Raw genomic sequence first — 27752 nt, 5'->3', positions numbered from 1 at the left:
TTCAACGCTTTTAATAACGCAGGTAATAAGAACGCATTGTTTTCATAGTTAATGTGACAAATAAATTCTAAGTATCGTCACTATTTTGTCAAGATTTTACCTTGCATTAGCCGCCGTTAAAACAAACTTATTTTCTTTCCACATTTAATACTTTCTGCGAAGCAAGTGATACACTAGACATTTACACTGCACATGCCCATTTTAAGGCATTTTTCAATTTAGACTATGGGAGAGTTTAATTCATAATTTTACACTGACGTCATATCCGCTTAGCAACAGGTGCTTGTAGCAACAGTCCGCCATGACAGTTGGGTATTGAATGCACACAGCTTGCAGAGTAAACATCGACATTTTATCACAAGTTTTGATTTATTAGCGTGAATTGACATTTTGTATTTAAGTTTCTAGTTCAAATCATTGGAACAATGTCTTATGATTACTATGACAAACTGAATGATGAGCAGAAAGTGCGATATAAGGCTAAAATTGGTGCAGCAGGACTTGATCAGTGCCCGTATCGTTTACCCGGTGATTGTTGGGTGAACAATCCGGCAAGATGGCCGAAATTAGAGTATCCTGATGTTTACGAATATCTGATCAACACACCAGGTAATAAGTTCTGCCTTTTTGAATCTATTTCATTATTCTAGATGAGATTTTATACAATCTCTTATCATTTATGATGATGTCAGACATAAAGTTTAGCCATCATTCGATGCTTTATGAAAATCTGCGGCTTGATTATTCAGATCTACAGGATTTCTGTATTTTGTCAGTGTATGTATCCCCGGATAGATAACAACTGTAAAATATCAGATCATAAAAATAAGAGCCAGATAAAGAATGAGTATGGCTAATTAGGAAGTTCAAGTAGGAGGATGGTGCAAGATTCAGAAGTAGTCAAGCTTTCTGTCCCTGAGCAGCTGGTTTTTTAATTTCTGACTGTTACAGTTTGACAGTCACTATAATGACAATACACTATAATGACAATATAAAACTAACTGTATACATCGGATTAGTTCAACTGGAGGACGGACGTTTTGGCCACGGACGTTTTGGCCCGGACGTTTCGGCCTAGGATCTTTCGGCCTAGGACGTTTTGGCCAAGAAAATTGTTGAGATAGGATGTTTTGGCCAAATTTTTTTTTTTTTTTCAAAATATGCAAATTATGATTTTGATATTAATATTTTATCATCTGTTATAGTATAATTGATCATTTTTTAAAGAAAAATTGTGATTGTGATATTTTCACACACACACACGCGTACGCCCACACACACACACACACACATTTATTTTCGGCCGAAACGTCCTACCCCCAAAAAATGCCTGGCCAAAACGTCCTAGGCCGAAAGATCCTAGGCCAAAACATCCGCTGGCCAAAACGTCCTACATTCAGTTCAACTAGGTAATATCCCAAATGTCTTACTCATGTTAGCTGCCTGATTGAATTACAATTTTCCCAGGTGGTACCACTATGTCTATATCCAAATTTGGTCTGTTTTAGGCCTGATTTACAGTGAAAGTATAAATTGTTATGTTCTACTACAATCATTTACAATTATGAATAGTGGGTAAAGTGCCCAGTTTAGCTGTGAAACATAAAAATTACAAACAAGAAACATTTTCAAACTATGAAAAACTTAAGTAATATCTGAAAAAAGGTAGAAATTCCATGATGAAAGATACAAAAATTTCTTGATGAAATTTCTGAATTTAGGTGGTCCCGCAGGTGTTAGTAGCCAAAATTAGCTTTTTTGGCATGCAACATATTAGCATCTACTGTTTCATCATTTTTGCAAGTCGTCTCAAAACTTTTGAATGTCTTAATGATGGTAAAAAATACCTTAGCTTTCATTTAATCTTAATAACATATTTTTTTTTTCTATTTACAAACTTTATTGGATCGTTGTTGTTCAACAGATGCATGTAATGACGAAGTAATTTTTAAAAGCTACTTGTGTAGCAAAAAGTAATACTTTTTCAGGGGCGGCAAAATCTGATTTTGACTTGCTTGTCAGTTTTTGTCATTTGATATTTTTTATGATAGTTATATGGTAAATTCTGACTAAATTTCACTTGTCTGTACAAGCTTTGGGACAACCTGGGTAATACGGACAATTGAATTTGTTGCCCCTGCATTTTGCTGCCAGAACATGCTACAAAGCTTGGAAAAGTTATAAAAAAGGGGGTGCATGAATTTGAACAATGGTAATTTAACTTCAAATTTGCAATGTTTTTATTGCAAATGATAACACGGCTGTGAGATTGCAAATCTTTAGAAGTCTATGACACACTTTTCTGAAATTATACAAAATGTACAGGTTGTCTGTAATAACTGTCCCCACATTGCATATCCCTTATAGCTAATTTTGTTGTATATATCTTTTGTTATTTGCCAGATTAAGCTGATGTTGTGGCATTTTTTCGTTACATGTATTTTTTTTTAAATCATTTACAAAAAATGAATTTCAATTTAATGTAAATGCTAGTTGCAATTACATTATCAGTGAACTCATTTAAAATTCCAGGAGAGGGACATTTCGTTTTTAGAATATGAACAAATAGGGAAAAAAGTGAATTTTATCTCTTTTTAAAAATTAAAGTCTTCAATCTACATTTTAACATTACAGCCATTAAAGTGCTTAACTCTTGTTACACCTATAAATCTGGAGCATATTCAACAGACCTGAAGCCCTATTGTTGTATATTTTCTTGTGCTTTCATCTGCAAAATGAAAGACATCAAAGCCTTCCCTAAAACAACACAGTAATTAGTGATTTATTGAAGTGTCAACAACATGCCATAAAACACCCCTACAATTTGCATGTTGTCACAAGACCACAAAATCACACTCACCAGGGTGCCAATATACAAGGAGACCATAAATCCCTCTAATTGGATCTTAATTGATCATTAAATGTTTACCTACAAAAACACCCTTTGATGTCAGTTGCATAATTCTGTGTACTGTAACTAATTAAACCCTATTAAGGATATATCATCTATCTTGCCAGTTTTGAATGATTGATTTTAAAGTTTTTGGAAAATTCATATAAATTTATAAATTTTATTTCATTCTTCTCAGCCCTTCAATTACAGAAGAATGTAATGATTTCTATCATTGACTTAGTATAAGCTACATATTGAAATGGCTCAAATCTTTGTTAAGAAAATTGCTTATACTTATAATAAAATAAGTACATTAAATTTTGTTTTAAAACAGTTTCAAATGCTAATGAATTTTTTTTTTATGTATAGGTAATGTCTGTTCCCCGTTTCAGAAAAAATTTTCTATTTCATTTTTCAGAAAGAATTTTCTATTTCATTTTCTGCTCTTATGTTAAGTAGAAAAGTTTTACATTTTTAAAGTACATGATGGGGGGAGGGGGGGGGGGGGTGCATATTGTCAACACATTTCTGTATGTCCATCTGTTCCTTACACTTCCTGTGCGGAGCATATCTGTTGAATGTACTAAGTTATCAGTTCACACATTAGTATACCTCCGTGAGAGGAATTGCAGTGATAAGGAAGTTCCAGGTCCTGGAATCAAGACTAGATGGTCCCATAGATGATCCATGCAGTCTGATCATGGTCTGCACTGTTTGCTATCAAGTCAGTTATTTCAGTGAACACCCCTTTGAATAATAAGTGGTACTGCTCAAATTAAATGATGGACCAGTCTATTTTAGAAATGTAGCTGGCTAAAGGTTTAAAAAAAAATTTTCGGAGCATCGATAAGTCCTAAAGTATGAAATGGATTGACTTGATATTTCACACATTGATAGAAGTCAGTTATAAAAGTTGCAGAGTCAAAAAACCATAACTCTTGCTGACTACATTTTGGAATCACCTCCCATTATGTTTAAAAAAAAAAAATTGTCCAAAGCACAACTTGAAAATTATATATGAGCCGTGCCATGAGAAAGCCAACATAGTGGGTTTGCTACCAGCATGGATCCAGACCAGTCTGCGCATCCGGGCAGTCTGGTCAGGATCCATGCTGTTCGCTTTTAAAGCCTATTGGAATTAGAGAAACTGTAAGCGAACAGGATGGATCCTGACTAGACTTCGCAGGTTGGTCTGGACCATGCTGGTCGCAAACCCACTATGTTGGTTTTCTCATGGCACGGCTCAATTATATATATTTTTTTTTATTGAATGAGGAATGGACTCAATTCTTTACATGTATATTGATAGAAATCAGACAGTAACATTTTTCAAACATTAGCGAGGTTAAAGTGAACTTTCAAGAAAAAGCAGGAAAAGGTGTAATTTTTAGAGATTTTCAACCTCTTAACAAATTTTTGATATTTATATTTTCAGGTGTTCACACAAAAGAAGCCATGCGTAACCGTAAAGCTCTCGAGGCGACAAATCAGTTTCAGTCCGGATGGGTTCGAACAGTATTATTTCATGCTACATCAAAGTGTGTGATCCTTCGCGCAGAGGTGATGCCGTCACAGAGGACCAATGACAATGCACACAACCCATGGGTTGCATTGACTCCAGATGCTCTTGTTTGTACAGCACACTGTGACTGCATGGCAGGGTAAAGATTTATTCCTGAACATTTTCAGTTAAATATATGGTAGTCAATTTGCAAAAATTGTCATCAGGATCGACTGACAAAAAATCAGTGCTAAAAACATGCGATTTACTGCTACAAGTATAGATAATAATGAACCATAATTATGTCTACCACCACACAGTGGTGTGGGAGACATATTTATTTACCCCAGTCTCTGTGCGTCTGTCTGTCTGTCACAAAGCTTGTACGCACTGTAAGTCGAACATTTCTCATCCAATTTTCACCAAACTTAGACAAAATATGTTTGTCCATAATACCTCAGCCAGGTTCAATAACTAGCCAAATCGGTGCAGGTGTATTGGAGTTATGGCCCTTGAATTATCAAAAATCTGCCTTTTTACTCTTGTCCGCACTCTTTTAAGTCGAACATTTCTCATTCGATCTTCACCAAACTTTAACAAAATGTGTTTGACTATGAGACATCTACCAAGTTTCCTTTGTATTTTGCTTGAATATAGTTCATAGTATGTAACATTTAGAAATATACAAAAGTTAAAGTACGAATCATGATATTAATAATTTAACTTTAAGAGCAATGAGCAGTTTCTGCTTTTGACACCGAGTAATCGAATTGGATACGATTAACTAAGTAATGGTCTTAGTCCTAGTTTTAATTGTAACTATAGGTTACTACATAAATATTTAAATGAGCCGTGCCATGAGAAAATCAACGTAGTGGGTTTGCGACCAGCAAGGATCCAGACCAGACTGCGTGGATGCGCAGGCTGGTCTGGATCCGTGCTGGTCGCAACCCCACTATGTTGGTTTTCTCATGGCACGGCTCAAATTTCTGTTTCATAACTTAGGAAATATTTGACCTGAAACTATGAAACTTAAACCTATAAATTTTTTCTTTCCACAATTTCAGATTAGGAGAATCCTGTTCTCATGTAGCTGCTCTGCTCTTCAAAGTAGAAGCTGCTGTTAGACTAGGCTTATGCGATAGAGCATGCACAGATGAACCTTGCCGGTGGAACAATGACTTTGTGAAAAAGGTGACACCAAGTCCCATTTCTGAAATCCCTTTCTACAAGGAAAAAACAAAGGAAAATGCACAGAAGAAACAACGTCGACCACCATTGTCATGGGAGCCAGCCACAGATGCAGAGCAGGCGAGTTTATTAGACATGTTAACAACGTGTGAAAAGGTGCCAATAGGTCTTAGTCTGTTCAACAAATATCATGATAAGTTTCATTATAAGGCTGTAGTTCCGGAAAAAGTGATGCTTCCCAATTCGTTAAGGAATTTTTATAAACAGGATATAACTGATGTAGAAAGTGAAGTCACAAGTCTAATGAACATAAAATACAGTGCAGAAACAATTAACCTTATTGAGAAGAGTACGAGAGCCCAGTCCGCATCAGTGAACTGGAAGCAATTGAGGCAAGGCAGAATAACTGCGAGTATAGCTAAAGAAGTAGGAAATCTGTCCCTTGACAAACCGGCTGCATCAACCATTCTAAAAGTAACAACTGCAGGGAAAGACATTTCCAATGTCCCTTCAGTTAAGTGGGGAAATGACCACGAGAGCATTGCTCTACAGGAATTTACTGAACTTGTAAAAGACAATCATGAAGGATTTAGTGTTTTAACGCCAGGATTGAGACTGTCAAAAAATCACCATTTTATTGGGGCGTCAGCAGATGGATTAGTGACTTGTGAATGTCACGACATGAGAACTGTTGAAGTGAAATGTCCCTATAAATTAAGAGACATAGACTCACAGGAAGAACTTCACTATTGTGAATTCTTAGATGAAAATCTACAGATACAAAAGGAACATAGATATTATGATCAAATTCAACTTCAAATGCACGTGTACGGAACTGAAGAGTGTGTTTTTATAGTGTGGACACCTAAAGTGATGTTCATACAAGACGTGAAAAAGACACCTTGTTTATTGAACAACTTCTTGTGAAGCTACTGCTTGCTTATAAGCATGTTATAGGCCCAGAAGTACTGACAAGGCGTGTGGAGTCTTCAAGAAAACAAATACTCTCCGTGCAGGAAGATGAAGTTACGTGTATGTGTAACGGTAAGAAAAACGATGAACGTGCAATAGGGTGTGACAGTGAGTCTTGTGATGTGGGATGGTACCACAAAAGTTGTGTTAGAGTAAAAAGGACACCGAAAGAAAAATGGCATTGTGCAGCATGCAAGAAGGCAAAGAGAACTCTATCTCTTGAGTGAATTATCTCTGCTATTTATCTGAATAACAAAATGTGTTGTTGTAAAAACATGTCTGGGAAACAATTGTTTGATAAATGGATGACTACTGCACTATATTTTAGTATCATTTTTGCATTTTAAAGCATTGTTGATTATGGATAAACATATGGCTGAAATCCCTCTACATAAATGTTTGATCATCGGAGTAACTGTATACTTGTATGCATAGGCTACGTAAAATTTTATGTCCAAATATCAAAAGTTCTGAGATATCAGACATTTTTTTAGGTTTAGGAATTTAGTGGTAGGAGAATGTATGGAATGATATTTAGGTAAATATTACACAATGCCTGCTGACTGTTACAATTTACTCACTGACACTCCCATTGTGCTTACTGGTATAGTAATCATGCATGCTGGTACCTTTAACACGCTTGTTGACAATGATACCACACTTGTTGACAATGATACCATGCTTGCTGACAATGATACCATGCGTGCTTGAAGTTACAACTTCTTTGCTGCTTAGACCCTGATGTCTATATCATAATTTCATTTGGCAAAATGACAGTCCCGTGTACCGTATTCGAATATTTCAACATGTTATGGTTATACTGATTAATCTGTAATGCATCCAAGAACAAAATTCACGAAGTGATCAACCAGTAAGGAAAATGTAATCAGGCACTAGGCAAAATAGGAGTAAGCATAATGTCATTTCAAAAGTATATGTCACATTTTGATAACAGGGGGCGCTATGTTCAAGTGGTCGTGTTTTTCCGTACTTTGAATAATTATTTGCCGGAAAGATTATCGAGGATATCCGAATATATATAGAGATCTAACAATAGTTACTTCCCCTTTTTGCAAATCGCCATTTGTCTTAACTTTATTATCCCCCGCCGATGAAATCTGTCTGTCCGTCCGTGCGTCCGTGCGTCCGTCCGTCCGTCCGCAGCCATTTCTCAGTAACTAGAGGGTAGAATTTCATGAAACTTGAAATAAACATGAACAAACATACTGCGATGATGCCCGTCAAGTTTTTTTTTAGATTGGTCAATTTCCCTTAGAGTTATTGCCCTTGGTTTAATGAAAAATGCCCAAAAATGTCCGTCCGCAGCCATTTCTCAGTAACTATCAGGTAGAATTTCATAAAACTTGACATAAACATACACCAGCATACTGCGATGATGCCCGTCAAATTTTTTATCGGATTGGTCAATTTTCCTTAGAGTTATTGCCCTTGATTTAATGAAAAATCTACATCTGCAGCCATTTCTCAGTAACAAGCTGGTAGAATTTCATGAAACTTGAAATAAATATGAACCAACATACTTCGATGATGCCGTTCATTTTTTTTTCAATTGGTCAATTTTCCTAATTTTACTTAGAGTTATTGCCCTTTAAATGTTTAAAAATCTACAGATTTGTACATAACAAACCAACCCATTGGTAGTATTTCATTAAACTTCTTTCATTCTTTTCCATGAACATTTAGTATATACATGTGAAGTTGTGTACCCACACCTGGTCACCACCTTGTCTTGGTCACACACCCTCCCCCTCACCCCCCCCCCCCCCCCCCCAAAAATCGTTCCTTTTTATTTTATTTTTTTTCGAACCATCCATGAATATTTATTAGCATGCAGAGTTGTACCATTCCCCAACCTCACTCTCCACTCGGTCTTGCCCACCACCCCGATCATACGTCCCCATCCCCTACCCAGTTTTTTGTTTTTTGTTTTTTTTCATTTTTAATTTTCCATCAATATTTATAATCAACAGGTGAAATTTTGCACCCTCACCCGGTCACCCCCGCAGCCCCTCCCACCCCCCCCCCCAAAAAAAAAAACCCTTCATTTTTCTGTTAAAATGATTTTGACGAAATTATTTGCTTCTTAGTAACATCCTTAACTTTTTGCCAGAAATATTTTTTTGCCATTCCTCACCTCAAGCCCTTTCGGCGGGGGATACCAATTCATCGAATTTGCTTGTGTATTTTTAATGTTGCGTTTATTTACAAGTGACGTGTTATATAAATGGAAGACTTACAGTTTGAAATTCCTGAGATTTCACAAATTAAACTGGCTGTTAAGGACAGAATTTTGCAGATTGCTAATAATGTGTCAAACTGTCATTTTGAACATGTAGAATATGAACTTGAGTCAGTGACGACTGTTTTGACACTTAGCCAAGAGCTAATTAAAATCCGTTATAGGCCGGATATTCCCGTTACCTTTCGTGAAAACTACAAACTTGCGCCCCCTGGTATCAAAATGTGACGTGCAATGTTGCACTTTGCATTATGCTTACTTTCAACTTGCTTAGTGGCTGATTGCATCTTTCAAATTGTGTGGTCACATCGTGTATTTTCTTCTGTGAGCATTGTAACTGTGCAATGTTGCTTATATACAGTCCCGGCATGTTGAAATATTCCAATACGGTACACGGCACTGTCATTTTGCCAAATAAAATTATGATATAGACATTAGGGTCTAAGCAGCAAAGAAGTTGTAACTTCCAGCACGCATGGTATCATTGTCAGCAAGCATGGTATCATTGTCAACAAGTGTGGTATCATTGTCAACAAGCGTGATAAAGGTGCCAGCATGCATGATTACTATACCAGTAAGCACAATGGGAGTGTCAGTAAGTAAATTGTAACAGTCAGCAGGCATTGTGTAATATTTACCTAAATATCATTCCATAAGAATGTATTTCACATTTTTTTAAAAATATATTTTCTATTTTTGGATTAACATGTATTCAGGTCTAAAGTTTTATGAGAAAGGTTTAAATAGTTTTTCTAAAAGGACAGTAGAATAGAGAGAGATATATAATTGTTTTTATTATCAGAATTTGCATTGTTGAGTTATAAGGTTTCAGTAAATAACAGCATATTTATTTTACAAATATAATTATCCATTTAGTTTAATTTATTAGAAATGTATATAACATGTTTGTAACTGTTTGTCACAAAATTCTACCTCCATTAAATTTATATGTGGGGAACCATGAAAACTGAAAGCGTATGTAAATAAATATTGTAAAACATTTGACTGTGTATTTGATCAGTAAATACAGTATTTTACAGATGTATTGGCTGCCATTTGTCTCCATTCTGTACCATTACCAGTACTTAATACAACTTCCTCACATGTGATTCAGCTTCCTCGCTTGCTTGAAATAATACACTTTCACTAATGTTTGAGAAAATAGAACTTCCTAAAATGTATGAGGTACAACTTCCTCACATAATTCAGACACAACTTCCAAACATGTGTCAGAAAACATTAACTTTCTAGCATGTAGTTATGATATATGGCAAACAACTTCGCAAATGAGATTCAACTTCCTAACAAGTGAGAAAAAATAGACCAGCCGTATAGTATTTACAACTGCGCAAGCTTTTCAGGTGTATGATCGCTGTTTTGACGAAGCTCCTTGCAGCAATGAAAGTCAAATCAATTATTCAAATAACCTGTGCTAAAATTTCAATAAGATATTTAAAACTAAATACGATTTTTCGAAAATTACCGGGCAAATACGGTCAAGTAACAAATAGCAACGGGTGTGTTTAAAATTTAAGCTATTGTTTGCTTTCTAACGGCATGACTGCTTGCAAAAATGTATTGAATATTTAATAATAATGCAGACAAAGAGAATATTTAAGCAAGGTAAGAAGGTAATATTATATTTTAATGATTATGTTTTTCATGATGATATAAATGAAGATATTTAATAGTTGTTTGTGGAATGTAAGGAAGAAGAAGGTTTTTTTTTGTGAAAAAGGGAGAAGTTTCTAAATAAAGTAAGCACTGCTTTATTTTACCTCTATGTCACTTAATTATAGGAATGGTCTGCGTCCGTCCTTCCGTCCGTAACAAAATCGTGTCCGGTCCATATCTCCTAAACCCCTTGAAGGATTTTCATGAAACTTGGGTCAAATAATCACCTCATCAAGACAATGTGCAGAACCCATGAGTCAGCCTTGTCGGTTCAAGGTCAAGGTCACAACTCAAGGTCAAAGGTTTGAGTCTGCCATTTTGTGTCCGCTTTATATCTCCTAAACTCCTTGAAGGAATTTTATAAAACTTGGGTCAAATGATCACCTCATCAAGACGATATGCAGAACTCATAAGTCAGCCATGCCGGCTCAAGGTCAAGGTCACAACTCAAGGTCAAAGGTTTGAGCCTTCCATTTTGTGTCCGCTCTATATCTCTTAAACCCCTTGAAGGAATTTTATAAAACTTGGGTCAAATGATCACCTTATCAAGACGATGTGCAGAACCCATGAGTCAGTAATGCCGGCTCAAGGTCAAGGTCACAACTGAAGGTCAAAGGTTTGAGCCTTCCATTTCGTGTCCGCTCTATATCTTCTAAACCCCTTGAAGGATTTTCATCAAACTTGGGTCAAACGATCACCTCATCAAGGAACCAATAACGTTATGTACACTTATTTGCCAAGGCACTTTCCTGGAAATCACCTTGGTTTTGAAAGAATAGTTAAGAGGCTTTATTGTTCACAAATGTATACAAAACCTATAATTTTTAGAAAGAAAAATAATAAATGCATACAAATGAAAAAAAATCTACAAAAAGTCTTGTTTTACTTTGAAATATGCTGACGTAAATGTGGGACGGATATACCCGTCCTACATGTAGACAGCGAAGGGGCTAGATGGGGAAGAATCACTGTAAACAGCTAAAAAAATTGAAAAATCTGCTTAGTTTGTAAACCAATATTTAGAAAACAAAGCAATATGAAGTACCGAATTTCCTTATCGAATCCTCGACCTTCAGAGGAAATATTGGAGCTGTTTTCTCTACTTTACCCAGCAGTTGAATCGCTGTCCGCCATTTTGAAAATGTGAAAATTTACAAGTCACTAAGGTCATTATGGGCTTTTCTATGTACAGTATTCTAAAAATACTGCAGCAAACAACGATGGGAAACATTCTTTTGATATGATTGCTTGCTCTGGGACAAATTCATGTGACGTCATTTGCATTGTTTATAGACTGGAATGTTGGGAAATCCCAAGACGGGTATACCCGTCTTGTAGGCAAATAAGCCGTCTCGTAGGCAGCGAAAGGGTTTAAATAAATGCTAATAAATATAAGCGGGTATAGCTAGACCAGAATATATAAACAGGGTGGACATGCTTGGTGACAATTTCCCCCTGCGATTTTGCTGTCCAGACTGCTTGTAGGAGCGTTTTTCGGCATAGCTAGAATCACTGAGCGTGTTGAAAGCAAAATTTTTGAAAACTTTATAAACTTATAACTATATTATTTTAGAAATGATATACCTTTAAAAATGCACAGAATAAATCTGACAGTTTTGTACGATATATGCCAAATTGTTTAAATTGGTTATTTGTATCTATATTTTTTGTACAACACATTTAAGCATCTTGTATTTGAATGTTCGTTTTAAAAAGTAAAAGTAGTTTTTATCTAAGCAGATTTCTGTTTAAATGTGTTCATTTGAAATACTTTGCTTGCATTTGTAAATTTTATCATTATTCTGTTTGAATCAAATGAGAATGCACTATCACTTTTTACGTTTCTTTACATAATGTGTAATATTTTACATCTAAATGTCAGCTTAAATGGTGGAGTTTTTTTAGATAGACTTTTTTCCCTTGCGTTATATATTATACATATATTTGAAACGTACCTTAAACGTCAATTCCAGCAATAACTAAATTATAGTGGGTGATTACATATACTGAAATGGCTTGATAGATGGACTGTTTGTATGGTAAACTACGTAGAAATTAGATAGGACGTTCCAGGAATGTTTTAATATCATGATCAGAGTTATAAGCGTTTACAGTTGATGTCCGTATTTTTTAAAATTAAATTCTTTAGGTACCGTATATATTTGTATGGACCTCCGTAGCCGAGTGGTTAAGGTCCCTGATTTTTAATCACTTGCTAATTACCGATGAGGGTTCGCGGGTTAAAGATTGGGAAATTTGTGCGGGTATATGAACACAGTATACAAACATATATCTTTATAAATAACACGCTTCATCGTTGGGTATTGCATAAATTTACGCTTTAATACATACAGATATGAAAGAAGAAAACCGTTTTCAGAAAATACGTGACAAGGTTTATAGAAAACAACCAATTAGCAGAGAACATTATCAAGGTAATATTTAGTACGTAGGTTTATTTGTAAGGGGTATACAATATGTTCAAACCATCATAAATGAATGCATAGGTATTGAGGTATAAAAATTCAATAGAAAGGCATTCAAAGGGAATATTTAAGTAACGAAAGAAGGTAATTTTATAGATTATTTATCTCTCAAGAGGAAGGTATTGTGAGTTTTTTTCTGTTTGTTGAACACAATAAATATTTAAATGATATGTTAATAAGGTTTGAAATAATTTTAGAATAATTTTGAAAGCTTCAAAAAATTATAATATATTACAACTACATATGAACATGGTAGCTTATAAACGATGATTTTATTGATCAACATATTGACCATTGGTCTGTAAAATCAGAAAATAATTGCCTACTTCTTATTTGTAGCCATATTTATTATGTATATATAAAATCAGTCCTTCTGTTATAGGTATAAAACTAACCAGAAAAGGATCGAAGTTTAATCAATACTTTATTTTGTAATTTATGAATGTCAGACACAATGTCTTTCATCAAATCGTCACGGAGAACATACGCCCCTCCCGGGAATCGAACTCACGACCCCGCGATCCGTAGACCAACGCTCTCCCTATAGAGCTAAGCGGGAATACTAGACTAGTCAACAAAGACATGCTAAGTTTCATGATACAAATGTACCAAATCTGAAACTGATACCTTGCATAGGGATAGCATTCCTACGGTGTTCCGTTTGAACAATCGTGACTTTTTATTTAATACTAGACCGCGATGCACGATGGTACGATGACGAAAACGCGATGGCATGATGGCACGATGATGAAACAACGATGGTACGATGGTGAAAACGCGATGACACGATGATAAAATCGCGATGGTACGATGGTGAAATGTCGATGTAATATCGCGTTTTCATCATCGTACCATCACGTTTTCACCGTCGCACCATCGCGTTTTCATCATCGTACCATCGTGTCATCGCGTTTTCACCGTCGTACCGTCGCGTTTTCACCATCGTACCATCGCATTATCATCATCGTACCATCGTGGTTTCACCATCGTACCATCGCGTTTTCACCATCGTACCATCGCGTTTTCACCATCGTGCCATCGCGTTATCGTCATCGTACCATCGTAGTTTCACCATCGTGCCATCGCGTTTTCATCATCGTACCATCGCCTTCCGATTAGAAATGCGTAGTTCCGTACACTTGTATTTTAGATGAATAGATGAATGTATCTCAATGTGTACTGTGAAAAGAAATTTACCATTTAGATTATGCTCTTTCGCAAAATGTTTTACAAAATGTTCAGTGCTTAGTTCATTAAAACTGTAAAATCTTCAAGGCCACGTCCTTTGTATTTTATGTATGCATGAAAGTAAATAAGAAGCTGGGTGTAATAGTCACATGGTATTATTCAAACTTAGCTTATTCTTGTTAGGATGTAGAAGGTAAAAATGAGATTGTATCAAGCCATTATTATACTGAGACATATACTGTACCGCTGCGCATGACCACCGGAAGGCAATGGTGCGATGGTGAAAACGCGATGGTACGATGGTGAAAACGCGATGGTATGATGGTGATAACGCAATGGCACGATGGTGATAACGCGATGGCACGATGATGAAAACGCGATAACACGATGATGAAAACGCGATGGTACGATGATATGATGGTGAAAACGCGATGGTACGATGATGAAAACGCGATATTACATCGACATTTCACCATCGTACCATCGCACCATCGCGATTTCGTCATCGTGCCATCGCGTTTTTATCATCGTACCATCGTTGTTTCATCATCGTGCCATCGCGTTTTCGTCATCGTACCATCGCGCATCGCGGTTTAGTATTAAATAAAAAGTCACGATTGTCCAAACGGAACACCGTACATTCCGGTATAGCGGCGTCTTTATTATGTTAACTTCGTTAGGTTTATAGAAAACAACCAATTTACCAACTCAGTATAATAATGGCTTCCCTTACTAGTATCTCTTTTTTAAACTAAAACAATATTGTGCAAAATGTTTCTTACACCTTTTTAATTATTTCGCGGTTTCGCCATCGTGATCTCGTGCTTCGCGCTTTATGCATCGCTTTCTCTAACGATATGCGAAGCGCTCGATAACGATGGCGAATGGGAGATTGCGAAACTTTAACATTTTCGCGCTTTGCCATCGTGATTTCGCGCATGTGAATATTCTCGATTTCATGCTTCGTCATCGTAATCTCGTGCTTTGCAATCACGATCCTGCGCTTTGATTATCTCCAGCTCATGATGGAGAAGCGCGATATTAAAATTGCGAAGTGCGAAGAAACGAAAAGTTCAGGCTTTTACATTAGCATTCAGTAGAAATTTAACCAACAATATTGAATCATAAAAATGTTAAAAACATAGCGTGATTGTTGATATACCTCAATGACATCTAAAACCAAGTATTACACTGAAATCTTGATTGGATATTTTTTTAGAATGTTTAAGGTCTTCTGAAATATAATACATATAATTCAGTTACCTATAAGGCCATTGAGAAAACTGAAATCACCGCGATTATAAAGAAAGAACATATCTATTTCACTGTGAATTGGTTGTCAGATACTGTAATATTGTATGACTTGTACCGGTGTCAAACTTTAGCAATACGCGTAGGATTTAACTAGGTGTAATTATTTGATTTCTATAATATTTTATTTTCTACAACACTTTGACCATGGAATAATTGATAATTTCAAACAGATAAGTACAATTATAAAATATATCTATGATATCTGAAAATAACGTAATAATTATTATGCGTGACAAATTACATCTACAAATTGTCCTAGCTTTGGAAATGTCTCTTTGCTGATTTCTCAACCAACAGTTTAAATTTTGACATTGCATTATAACTTTATTATAGAAATTTGACTCGTATAGACGGCGTATGAATGTAATATTTTACATGGTCAGGATGATTATAAAATAAGCAATCAAATAGTAGGACTATGACTGTACCTAAATTGTTATAAAACTACAAAGACAATTATTGGTTATTTTAAATGCACGTTAAATGAATTAATTATATAAACCAGTTTGCTATTACTTCAGTTTACTGTACTTCAAACAAAATATGAAGTAAGCAATGATTGCGTATTAAGCAATCTTCGTTGCATGATATAGATTTCTTGGTGCAACCAAATAAATTAGCCAGTTTAATTGTGTATGCTTACCAGATTTTCATTACGCAGCAGCGTATCTGTCTAAATGCAGCTACGCGCTTGGCCAGTTTTCACGGCTAGTATACATTATGTATATGTATGAATGTTGTGTTTTCGAACTGTATGAAATGAGTTTAAGGTCTTAATGGACAGACATACTAATACAGTTGAACTTCAACGGCTCGAACTCGGATCTTTCGAACACCTGGGATCGCTCGAACTCTTCTCCCGGTCCCGAATTTATTCCTTCTTTATTCTATATAGTTCTACCTCGGATCGCTCGAACTTCGAAAATTCGAACTCTCGAACTCATTTGGTGGTCCCCTCGGCTTAATTACAGTGATAATTACACCTACTCAGTCGAACAGACAATTTGTCGCCGGAATGGCTGTGTTTACAAAGTTGTTCACACCTCTGCCTGACATTCGCCAAGCTTCCCCTTTAACCGGTGCGTGCGTAATTTTCACACGCTTATGTAATTAGCGTCGGTATACGACAAACAAATTAAATAAAGTGACTTTCGTTCACTGCAATTCTTCAATGGGCTTTGATTTATACGAATAGAATTATTTAAAATAATTGAGCAATGACTGTCTTTATTTTTTCTGCATAAGAACGGGAGATCCGATGTCAACTTTCATACTGCTTTAGCATGGCTGAACAACTTAGAAAAGGACCCGGAAACGGGGGCATATCTAAGTCGGCTACTTGAAAGCAATATAATTATTTGATAATATTTATACTGGACTATGATTCATAAAGGTTTGCTTTTCATTTGATGTTGTCTTCACTAAATTCTTATAATCATATCAGTGTTTTATATGTGTTTTTTTCCGTATCTATGTCATGTTTGAAAATAAATAATAAAGCATATTTCAGCGTTCGTTTTTTATTCATCATCGTATCATGCACACATTTAGGTACAATATGAAAATATATTACGATGTAAGGTTTGTAACACATCATGCCCTCGAATTCCCAAATTCAAAAAATATTTTAATCTATCAGATAACTGAGACAGATATCTAATATTATATGTCACAAAAGACAATGATTTTTTAAACTTATAATTGCAATTTATTAACACGAAATCCACCGCTATCTTCATTAATTGGAAGGTCAACAGGTACTAGCGTTGATAATTACGGATTCCGCGAGTATTGGACTATACGGTAGAACCAAACAAGTACAGCTCCCAATTTTGTCTGTTATGGAGAAGTTGAAAATCTCCAATACCAGCCTGGTTACGATGGTGTTATGGTCAGAATGTCGATAGGCATTGAGACACGTACCGGTCAGACAACTTGAGCGTAGACTTAGACGTAAGGACACACTAGCACAAATGTTGGTCGTCAAGGTTTGGAGATAACAGAAATACGCAGACGAACAACTACAGGCAGTAGGGGAAGACAGAGTTGCTCCAGGGTGTATTCAGAATGGCCGAAAGCTAGAGCAGTCGAATTGGCGCTACGGGGTGCATAGGCATGATGTGCAAAAAAAGAACGTTTCATTTGCGGACATATTTGGTAGTACGAATCAATGAAACTAAGTTTTCTGTTGCGGTTAGCTCAGGATCTCCTGCCATCGCCAGTCAATCGTTACCAATGGAGATTACTGGACGATCCATGTAATAAAAGGGGCAAGATGGAGCATATTCTGTCGTCTTGCAAGATTCACTGACAAAAGGGTGTTACAGATGGAAGTGTCGCAACGTCTTGTTGGAACTTGCCTAGAAGAGATCGTACCATGTCTTATAAAACTAGGTGTGAGAAAGCTTTTGAGCCCAAAATGCCGAGTGAACTGAAAATCTAAAACTGTGCCACCAGCGAGAATTGCGGATGTTGACGATGGAGATTACAACAAAGGATTTTGCCCATTCCTACGGAAATGGGTCTGGAACCTGTGAGTCAAAGGCAGGGAAAGAAAGAGAGACATGTGTGGAATGTGCCAGACATCCGAATGCGTATGAAACTGGCTACAACAAGTGTATGCTTATCATCCTGCGGACCCGCTTCTGGGACGGTGTAGCATAAGTGTCGACACACTTACTCTTTGTTGGCTCTTGGCTGATGTTCATCGATATCATCAGTAAAACTGCGCCTACATGTATGGGAAAAACGGTTGCCCAAATGATCACTTTATCGAATTTGCTTTTAACATATATGTAAAGACTTTAGCGTGTTTGTACATCTATACCAAAGGTATCTGAAAAAAGATCACCAGTAGTATTATACTTTATTGAGTAACACGTGGCCTTTATGTCTTTTTTCTATGTCTTTAGGTATTAGGTGAAAGGAAGCAAAAATGATAAATCGGCTATTTTGTCTAAGAACCTCTAATTTTCTTTCTGCAAATAAATAAATAAATAAAATAATAGATAAATAAATAAATAAATAAAACTGCTTTTTAACACAAATGTTTGGGTCTTATATAAACAACTTGGTCTCGCTTATCTTGTATGTGATAATTATTTAGTGCATACATGTTCTGTATCATATACTAGCATTTTGCATCAACAGATACGTAGATAGGCAAGCTTCATAAAATCATTTATTCTCTTCTTATACAGAGATAATTAAAACAAAATCATTGAACCCAAAGTGTTTCAATTATACATTATGGATAGGTTAGACGTTTATGCCTTCGAAATATCCGCCTTTGTTTAAAAACAAGCGACCAATTCTATTTATTTGTCTTCAAAATCTTCCATGAACTTAATGATTTATGTTCTTCAGGTTGATAGTTATCGCAAAATGGAAGGTTCGGATCAAGAACCATTGTTACACTGGCAACACAATAAAGATCTAGGTAACTGCATGATAGAGCTGTACAAAAATAGGCTTTGGACAGATGTCAAATTCAGGTGCAAAGATCATGACGAAGGCGAAAGAATTAGTGCGCACAAAGTAGTTCTAGCTGCAAGAAGTCCCGTATTTCAGGCGATGTTTTTCGGTCCGTGTGCCGATGGAAAAGACGAAGTAGATCTGACTAATGCAGTCGGGGCCACCCTTGATATAGTTCTGCGGTATTGTAATAACTAATTAACTATAACAGTATTCAATACATAATTGAAACCAAACCAGCTATTATTAATGTAAATGTCAACTAAAACTAACTAGTGGTCTGCAATCACAAATGTAATCATAATTTCGGTACCTACCGATGTAACAAATGCCCTTAATAATTAATTTTTTCGAATCCAGCATACTTAGCAGCTGGACCTCGGAATCCTGGACCAAATATATCTAAATTACGAAATAAAGAAATGAGTAGAACTATGTTTTACTTTTTGCAGATATATCTACAGCGACACTGTCACCCTGACCAAGGAGAATGCTTCTGCTGTGCTGGAAATGGCTCATTACTACCAAGTTACAAACCTAGTACAGTTCTGCGCTGATTATCTCGCTACAATTATAACACCAGAAAATGCTTGTGGAATTTTAACACTGGCTATGTTTTATAAAGTAACAACTCTCCGTGATGCATGTTGCACCTTTATTGACAGAAATGCAGACGAAATTTTGAACTCCGAAGGTTTCTTAGAATTGCCAGATGATTGCCTCACATATATATTGAAAGGTGACACGTTCTACGCAGATGAAAATAACATATTCATTAAAGCTGAAGACTGGGCAAGGAGAAAGATTGGAGAAGTTGGTCTTGAAAAGACTGGCCCAAATATACGAAAAACACTAGGTCCATCGTTTTATTATCTGAGACTTCCAACAATGACACCCCAGACACTGATGAAGTGTATTCGCAAGAAAGGTTACTATTCCGTTGAGGAATATGAAGACATTGTTGATTTTGCTAACGGACATACTGCTGATGCTTCCTTTCATTCAATGACGTGCAATTCGTGTGAAGCAAGACTTCCAAAAGAAGAAATACTGATTATAAATAATTCAGATGGAGAACCAAATATATGTGACGGTATTAGTACATTCTTTCAAATATCTGTATCAAGAGATGTTAAACTGACAAATTTAACCGTTCCAGAAATACAGCATCATTTACAATACGATAGTGAGCATTATACAGACAAAAACTGCCCAGCTGAGAGTATCAGTCAATCTGACCTAGATGATTTTTTGAGACAGAACAATAAAAACGTTTTGAAACTAACATATACCACAGACAGTCATAGAGTAAAGAGACACAGACGTAATGGATCATATTATACAACATATGTGAGCTATACAGAGAGAAAAGCACAGACGCTTAAAGCTACTAATGGAGAAGATCTTTCAGATAGGCTTAACATGCTTAACATTGCTGTGTCGGGTAATTTAAAAATTAAATGTAAAAAAACTCAAATATTCCCAATGGGTGAGAGTAACAGAGGGCTTAAACTAAAGGAAGAAGACACAGCTCTAACTGATGGAAAACAGGATCAAGTCTCTGAAGAAGAAAACAAAGAAGAAGAAGATATTGAACAAAAAGAAGACAAAAATACACGTGGTGCAGTTTCTAGTGAAGAGGAGGATGAACTGATCTTTGAACAAGATTTTCAGTCTTCAGATGTTCCATATAGAAGAATTGACTTAAAAGAGCCTTTGACATTGACAAAGAATGCTTCACCATATAAAATTGAAATAACAATGCACTACAGTTGCACAAGTAGAGTCAAAATGAAGACATTCTGTAGCAACACAAAAACTGTAACAAGTAAGTTTGGACAGTTACAGTTACGGGACATTGCAGGTCAGTTTGCTGGAATCGAAAGCATAGGAATTGAAAATATATCAAATCGATAGAATGTCAAAGAAATGAATGCAAAAGTAGACTTTTAACTAACTTATCTAGTAGCATGACTAGCTGCTATTATATTAACAGCAAATGATTGAAGAAGAGGGACTATAACCAATTTCCATGGATAGTTATTATTTTCTTTTGTTTATCTTTATGAAAATATACAGTTCAATTATTCCAGCTTACAGCAGAATGACCGTCCTAGACGAGTTACCGTATTTAATTGATTCATGGAAGACTCGATGAGACTACTACGACTTTCCGAATCTACGTTATATCGTTTGAAATGTATGTGTGTGCTGTTGCATACGCTTCGTGCTTTATATTATATTCATTTAATTGCTCTAAATGTTATTTTGTAGATACTTTAAAGTTTTTAATCAGAATATGTAGCTTTAAATAACAATGATTTCTGTTTTCTAGGTTTAATAATGCATGTATAAAATTTGAAAAAAATCACGCGAAAGAAGTGCGAGTACATGTAGATACAATCTGACTAAAGTACATCTCCTATTACGCTACGCATAGGATCTGACAACGAGCTATTGATGGCCTCGTTCTGACAACCCTTCCGCTAGCCATTCAAAAAATAACTTACAACATTCTGCAAGCTTTAAAAAGCCTTGGTTTTTGATATTAACAATTTTTATGTCGAAAGATGTCAGATAGCCGGTTAGCTCAGTCGGTAGGGCACTTACTCTGTAAGCGAGAGGTCTCGGGCTCGAGCCCTAGATTAACTGCAAATTTTTCTTACTCTTTGACATTCGAACAAGTTGTCTGATTGGTTCAAACAAAAATAGATTTGCGAAAATAAGAATAGTAATACTGGAAATCCAAAATTTACAGAAGACGAATGTGAATGGGTCGTTCTCAGATCTTCGTTTAGAAGATCAGGTACTTTAGTCAGATTGATGTAGATACATTTGCGTGTAATTTTGAAATTACAATGCTTTCGTTGAGAATTAGTGAATATGAAGGTAAAGAGTTACACCTCAAGATATTTTACATCATATTCCTAGAATCAGGAGGTGTATGTTTCGAAATCTTAAACAGAGGGACAAGACCAAAGTCACATGGGTCTGACTTAACTTATATATATTGTTTCGTTTCCAGTCTCAGGAAATATCTTATTTCGCGTAAGGTTTAGCTAACTTCATATAAATACTTCATTACACTTGATAGCTGCTTTGGGTCTGTGGTTTAAAGGTCAGGTGTACTGATCTCCGACTTCAGTTTGTTTCTGTTTCCTGAATTTAAGTCAGAAAGTATTTTACTTACAACTTTCAGACTCCACAAAATCACTTCACACTTCTTGAAAAACATCTCCATAGATTTTGGATATAGTATTTGTAAGTTCAAGGTCATGGATTCCCGGCTTTATTGTTATATGTCTTGTCTCATTTTGAAGGCTAAGCAAGAAAGTATCATACATAAGGCATTCAAACTTCACACAATGATTTCATACCACTAGGTATTCTATTGTTGGTGCAGCCAGTAGCTAAACAGACAAGATCATAGGAACTTGTAATAATTTTCTTGTTTTAGTGAATTGCCAAAATGGTCGCCCCTTATTACAACAATATGTTTTTTGGTTAACCTCTCCTGTATTCCTGGACTCTGTAACTGCAAGCGTCTCCTTATTAATCAAAGGTTGAGAACGAATGACTTCCCATACAATGTTTTTACTCAGTTGTCTTGGAATCATACGGCTCACCCATGGATCGAACTCCCGACCCGTCGATCCGTAACTGGTATAGTTATTGATCCGCTACATTTTGTAATATGTAATATTGTCATTTTCTAGTATCTTAAAAACAAATGACTTTGATTAAAATAAGAACAATATTCGATGGCCCTACAGCCCTCGCTCTTGACTGAAACTGTATTTTCGATTTTTTAAAAAGACGAAAGTTAAGACTTGAAACTCTACATTATTACAGAAATGTTTAGTAGATGACAAATATGGAATGTCTTAGAGTTGTGCTGGAAATAAGAGAACTAAGTTCGTCTTTTTTAATTTGACGCAGTTCGGAGGTATTATTCAATATGTATGATTTTCAGAAAAAAAGGGAAGTGCCGTTAGATTATACAGAACCATCAAGCAAATTATAAAAAAATAAGATATAGGTGTAATGGTTTGACGTTGACTCTGTACAATAATGCGAACAAATGAGTTTAGCTTAAAGGTCAGTCTATTTTCAGCGTCATTTTATGACCCTTATCACTTCACATTTCGTATATTCTGTTAAGGAATATCCAAGGATTCCGAGCAAGATGGCAAATTACAAAGAGTTAGCATACTATTAGGAATGTATATTTTATTTCAGTGTTTTTTAAATAAAATATTGTAATTATAACCTTTAATATAACGTATTTATAAAACGAGTATTTCTTTTGATTTCTATAATTATAACTTCTAGTTTCACATTCCCGTTTGATACATTTTGGATATTACATTAAGTTTTTAATTTGCCTGTAGCTTCAGAATTGATTGATTTCCAATCAATCTTGGTTACACGATCGTTGTGGGCAAAATGGTGTAACGATTATTTTATAAACTTTCATTGCTAATGAATTTCCGCTAATTTCATAATTGTCAACGCAAACTATTCGTATTATAATACAGTTCATATAATTTGTAAGACAAAGTGTATTTATATTGAATTTAACATACGCTATAATTCATAGCTGAGCAAAGAAAATAGAAAAATCATATATTTAAGATATCCCAACGGAAAATCCAATCTGTATCAGATGACAGTTTCAATTAATAAGATGATGTTAAATGATCGAAATATTTTGGCCGCCATCTGTTTTTGCAACTAAGTCATCAGACATAGTCACAGATCTATGGAAGCTAGGGGATAGGGGGTTAATACATGTCTCGACATCCATATCTCAATATAACATTTATGGAGGGTGGGGGGCGGTGTGGGCGCGGGTCTGGTGTTAGGGCATTCGGAGATATTCATTAAGACTGCGAATTCGCCATTACACGTAGTCCTAACCATATTTTCTGTTTGCTTCTTAAAACAATATTATGGTATGTATGTGTTTTTCAATGTTAAGAATGTAATTCATCGTGCTAAAATATCATTTGGATTTTTTTCTCTTTTTTTGTCATTGTGTCTGACATAAAGTGTTTTTGTATATAAGAATACCTGAAATTACAAATTATTGAAGTAACGGAGTTGTAATGAAAATGTATAAATATAAAATTTACTGAACATCCTTTAAACAAATGACCCTTTTATTGTGGCCACGCATTAATTTACACATACATTAGATGCAGATATTTGGTCGACACCTTATGCAGAGTATGATACTGCCGACACTGCCACTATACGGAAGACATATCAGGAAATCTGTAAACACAGACACACTCTTTACTTTTTAATGGTGATGATGTGCCCTGAAGTTGATTGCATAATCAGAGATATCAATAGAGTGACAACAAATGGCCAAACAAGTGCATGTGCACACATTCCAACAAAGTGAATGAAAGTAGACCTTTTTCATACAAAACTGATTCGAATTTCACGTTCAAACACTTTGTTAGGTACCGAAAGAGTAGTTGCTGCTGAGAGTGCGCTTTTCAGTAGTTTTCTTTCTCTTTTAAGTTGGATTTAACGTCGCACCGACACATGATAGGGCATATGGCGACTTTCCAGCTTAAATGGTGGAGGAAGACCCCAGGTGCCCCTTCAGTAGTTTTCAGTCTGCAAACACGTTCACAAGCACATTGATATTTTAGTTTACACTAAAACGTAATTTAGCCCGATTGAGATGAAAGCTGAAAGCTTATTTGAACCGCTCTCGAGTCCGCTTTCTGGAAAAACCAGCACTGGTGTCTTATGAGAAGGCTCGATCAGTAGTATAGTAAATAGGCTGTCTGGGCCACTTTTTAAATTTAATTAAAAAAAATAATTTATAAAAAATTTTATAAATTATTTAATTAAAACGTATATTTTTTTAAAAACAACTTTTTAATTTAAAATCAACAATTTTTATAAATTATATTTTTTAAAAAAAACAACTTTTTAATTTAAAATCAACAATTTTTAAAAATTATATTTTTTTTAAAAACAACTTTTTAATTTAAAATCAACAATTTTTATAAATTATATTTTTTTAAAAAACAACTTTTTAATTTAAATTTCTATGTATTACGTCACTTCCGTGTACAATGTTCACGTTTATTTTTAGATTTAGTTACTACATCACTTCCGTGTACAATGTTCACGTTTATTTTTAGATTTAGTTACTACGCACTTCCATGTACAATGTTCACGTCTATTTTTAGAATTAATAGAATTCCCATGTATTATTACCACTTCCGTGTACAATGTTCACGTTTATTTTTAGATATTACCACTTCCGTGTACAATGTTCACGTTTATTTTTAGATTTAGTTACTACACACTTCCGTGTACAATGTTCACGTCTATTTTTAGAATTAATAGAATTCCCATGTATTATTACGTCACTTCCGTGTACAATGTTCACGTTTATTTTTAGATTTAGTTACTACATCACTTCCGTGTACAATGTTCACGTCTATTTTTAGAATTAATAGAATTCCCATGTATTATTACGTCACTTCCGTGTACAATGTTCACGTTTATTTTTAGATTTAGTTACTACATCACTTCCGTGTACAATGTTCACGTCTATTTTTAGAATTAATAGAATTCCCATGTATTATTACCACTTCCATGTACGATGTTCACGTTTATTTTTAGATTTAGTTACTACGCTACTTCCACACATTTTGAAAGTAGTATAGGAGTCGTTTTAGGTACATTTTCATATTATTTATTAAAATAGTTCGTAATTGTTTGTTCGTTTTGATTTACATTCTTAATATTTAAAACCTTATACAATATGTCGTACAGCGATACTTTGTTTTGTAACATCTTTATGAAAAATAAACAATAGTAACCACAGAGCGCACTTGATTTGTCTTGATATTGTATGGTTTAAATTAAAATACATATAATATAGATGAGTTTACAAAATAAAATATATTGTTTGAAAGAAAGAAGATTTACTGGTAATATAAACCCCCATTATGTTATAACAAAAAACGGGAGAAAAATGATAAAAGCTACTTGTTCGTCTTGTGGGAAAATGAAAGCAAAATTTGTTAAAAGTACCATCAAAGCAGGTAATTTAGATATACATAAAGCAATGTTACCTTTACTACCTAAGAAAGGGTTAACACTTCCAGGATATAACTATTGTGGACCAGGAAATTCTTTAGATAATGGACCTCCTGTCAACGAACTGGACGCAGTATGTAAGACCCACGACTTTTGCTATGACAGCGGTGTAAAAAAGGGTATATGTGACAAACAAATGCTTTCCAACTTAAATAACACTAAATCAAAAACATTTGGAGAAAAGATTGCAAAACATTTAGTTGTGAAACCAGCAATTAATATGAAATATAAACTTGGTCTTGGACAAAAACGAAAGTCAAAAAACGGGAAAAGGGGGGTATACTCTGCCCCCGAAAAAAATTTGGAGTGATGAATTAGCAGAAAAAATTCACAAACCAATTAAAAGAAAATTAGGAAAGAAGAGGTTTGTCAATGAATTGATGTATTTGGTCTGCCGATTTAGTTGAATGAAAGCTTTTTCAAAATATAAAAAAGGTTTGTAAAGAAAATTTTTAACCGTTTGATTATTCGTAAATATGCTTGGGTTTTCCATTAAAAAAATAAAATGGAGAATCTGTTACTGAGCATTTGAAAAAATAATTTTAGAAGGACGTTTTCCCAGTAAATTTTGGGTAGATGAAGGAAAAAAATTTTTTATAAAAAAAAAAGTTTGAATCATTTTTGAAAAAAAAAAGATTAATATGTATCTCATTTAATGAAGGAAAGGCTTTTGTATCAAAAATTTTAATAGAAGTTTAAAAGAAATAAGGGGAAATATTTTACAGCAAATAAATTTAAATTTATTTAGATAATTTTGAGGAAATGGTTGATAAATATAAAAACAAAACATTCTAGTTAAAAATGACACAACCAAAGCCAGAAAAAACTTAAATAAAGGTACGTTTCTTTAACTTATAGGGTAATTTAAAGGTCCCAAAGAGAAAAGCAAAATTTAAAAATTTGGTGATCGAGTTCGTTTAACAAATTAAAAAAGACATTTTGAAAAAGGATATACACAAACTGGACAGAGGAAATTTTTATAATTTAAAAAATTTAAATAATAAAAATCCAAGAACATACTCTATTAAAGTTTTAAAATAATGAAATTGTTCAAGGTTTTTTTAGAAAAAGAACTTTTACTATACACAAGAAGTTTTAGAATAGAAAAGTTATCAGACGAGACTATAAGAAAAAAAGTTTTTGTAAAATGGAAAAGGTTTAAAATGAAAAATTTAAAATAGCTGGGTTCCTTTTGGTTTGGGAAAAGAAATTTAAATTGAAAATTTATTATAAAAATGAGTAATAAAAATTTTTTTTTCTATAAGGGGGAAATCGGTAGCCCCCGCGCTCCCGCTGGAATAGAAAAAAGATCAATTAATTATTCACCTAACAAAATGCGGTGCTTACAGAAAAAGTTAAAAATTTTTTGTGGGGGGGTAAGTAGGGTTATATTTTACAAAAATCTTTCAGTTGTTCAGCTGCATTAGCACTTTTTCCCAGTTTCCTATTTTGTAGCGCTTTGGGTTGTTCTCAGAAATTACCATATTTATTAATAGCAAAAACTTAACGACAAGAAAGCTATTTTAAAATTACTCACCACAAAAAAAAACAACTAATAACAAAAGCACGGATTGCGGCTTTAGCTTTTTCATAACCCAAATGATCCAGAAAGAAGAAGAGAAAAAAGTTTTCAAGATATTTTTTAAATATGTTAGAAATAGAAAG

At 34.8% G+C, this 27752-nt stretch overlaps 2 protein-coding genes across 3 annotated transcripts; both read left to right on the top strand.

Annotated features, from left to right (window-relative positions):
• Nucleotides 1-244: 244 nt before the first annotated feature.
• On the top strand, nucleotides 245-7075 carry LOC128554195 (uncharacterized). Its single transcript, XM_053535443.1, has 3 exons — nucleotides 245-609; nucleotides 4329-4554; nucleotides 5462-7075. The coding sequence occupies exons 1-3, from the start codon at nucleotides 426-428 to the stop codon at nucleotides 6510-6512; spliced, it is 1461 nt and encodes a 486-aa protein (XP_053391418.1). The 5' UTR covers nucleotides 245-425; the 3' UTR covers nucleotides 6513-7075.
• A 5890-nt stretch (nucleotides 7076-12965) lies between these two features.
• Nucleotides 12966-25813, top strand: LOC128554196 (kelch-like protein 11). Of its 2 annotated transcripts, XM_053535445.1 has the most exons (3): nucleotides 12966-13061; nucleotides 18846-19135; nucleotides 19406-25813. In XM_053535445.1, exons 2-3 carry the CDS (start codon nucleotides 18864-18866, stop codon nucleotides 20868-20870), a joined length of 1737 nt encoding a protein of 578 aa, XP_053391420.1. In that variant the 5' UTR covers nucleotides 12966-13061; nucleotides 18846-18863; the 3' UTR covers nucleotides 20871-25813. The 2 variants fall into 2 exon arrangements, with proteins under 2 accessions (XP_053391420.1, XP_053391419.1); XM_053535444.1 differs by lacking the exon at nucleotides 12966-13061 and having other exon boundaries at nucleotides 14948-19135.
• Nucleotides 25814-27752: the final 1939 nt, after the last annotated feature.

This window comes from Mercenaria mercenaria, unplaced genomic scaffold (assembly GCF_021730395.1).
Source record: "Mercenaria mercenaria strain notata unplaced genomic scaffold, MADL_Memer_1 contig_4818, whole genome shotgun sequence".
Lineage (NCBI taxonomy): Eukaryota > Metazoa > Mollusca > Bivalvia > Venerida > Veneridae > Mercenaria > Mercenaria mercenaria.
This window is presented reverse-complemented; position numbering and strand designations above follow the sequence as displayed.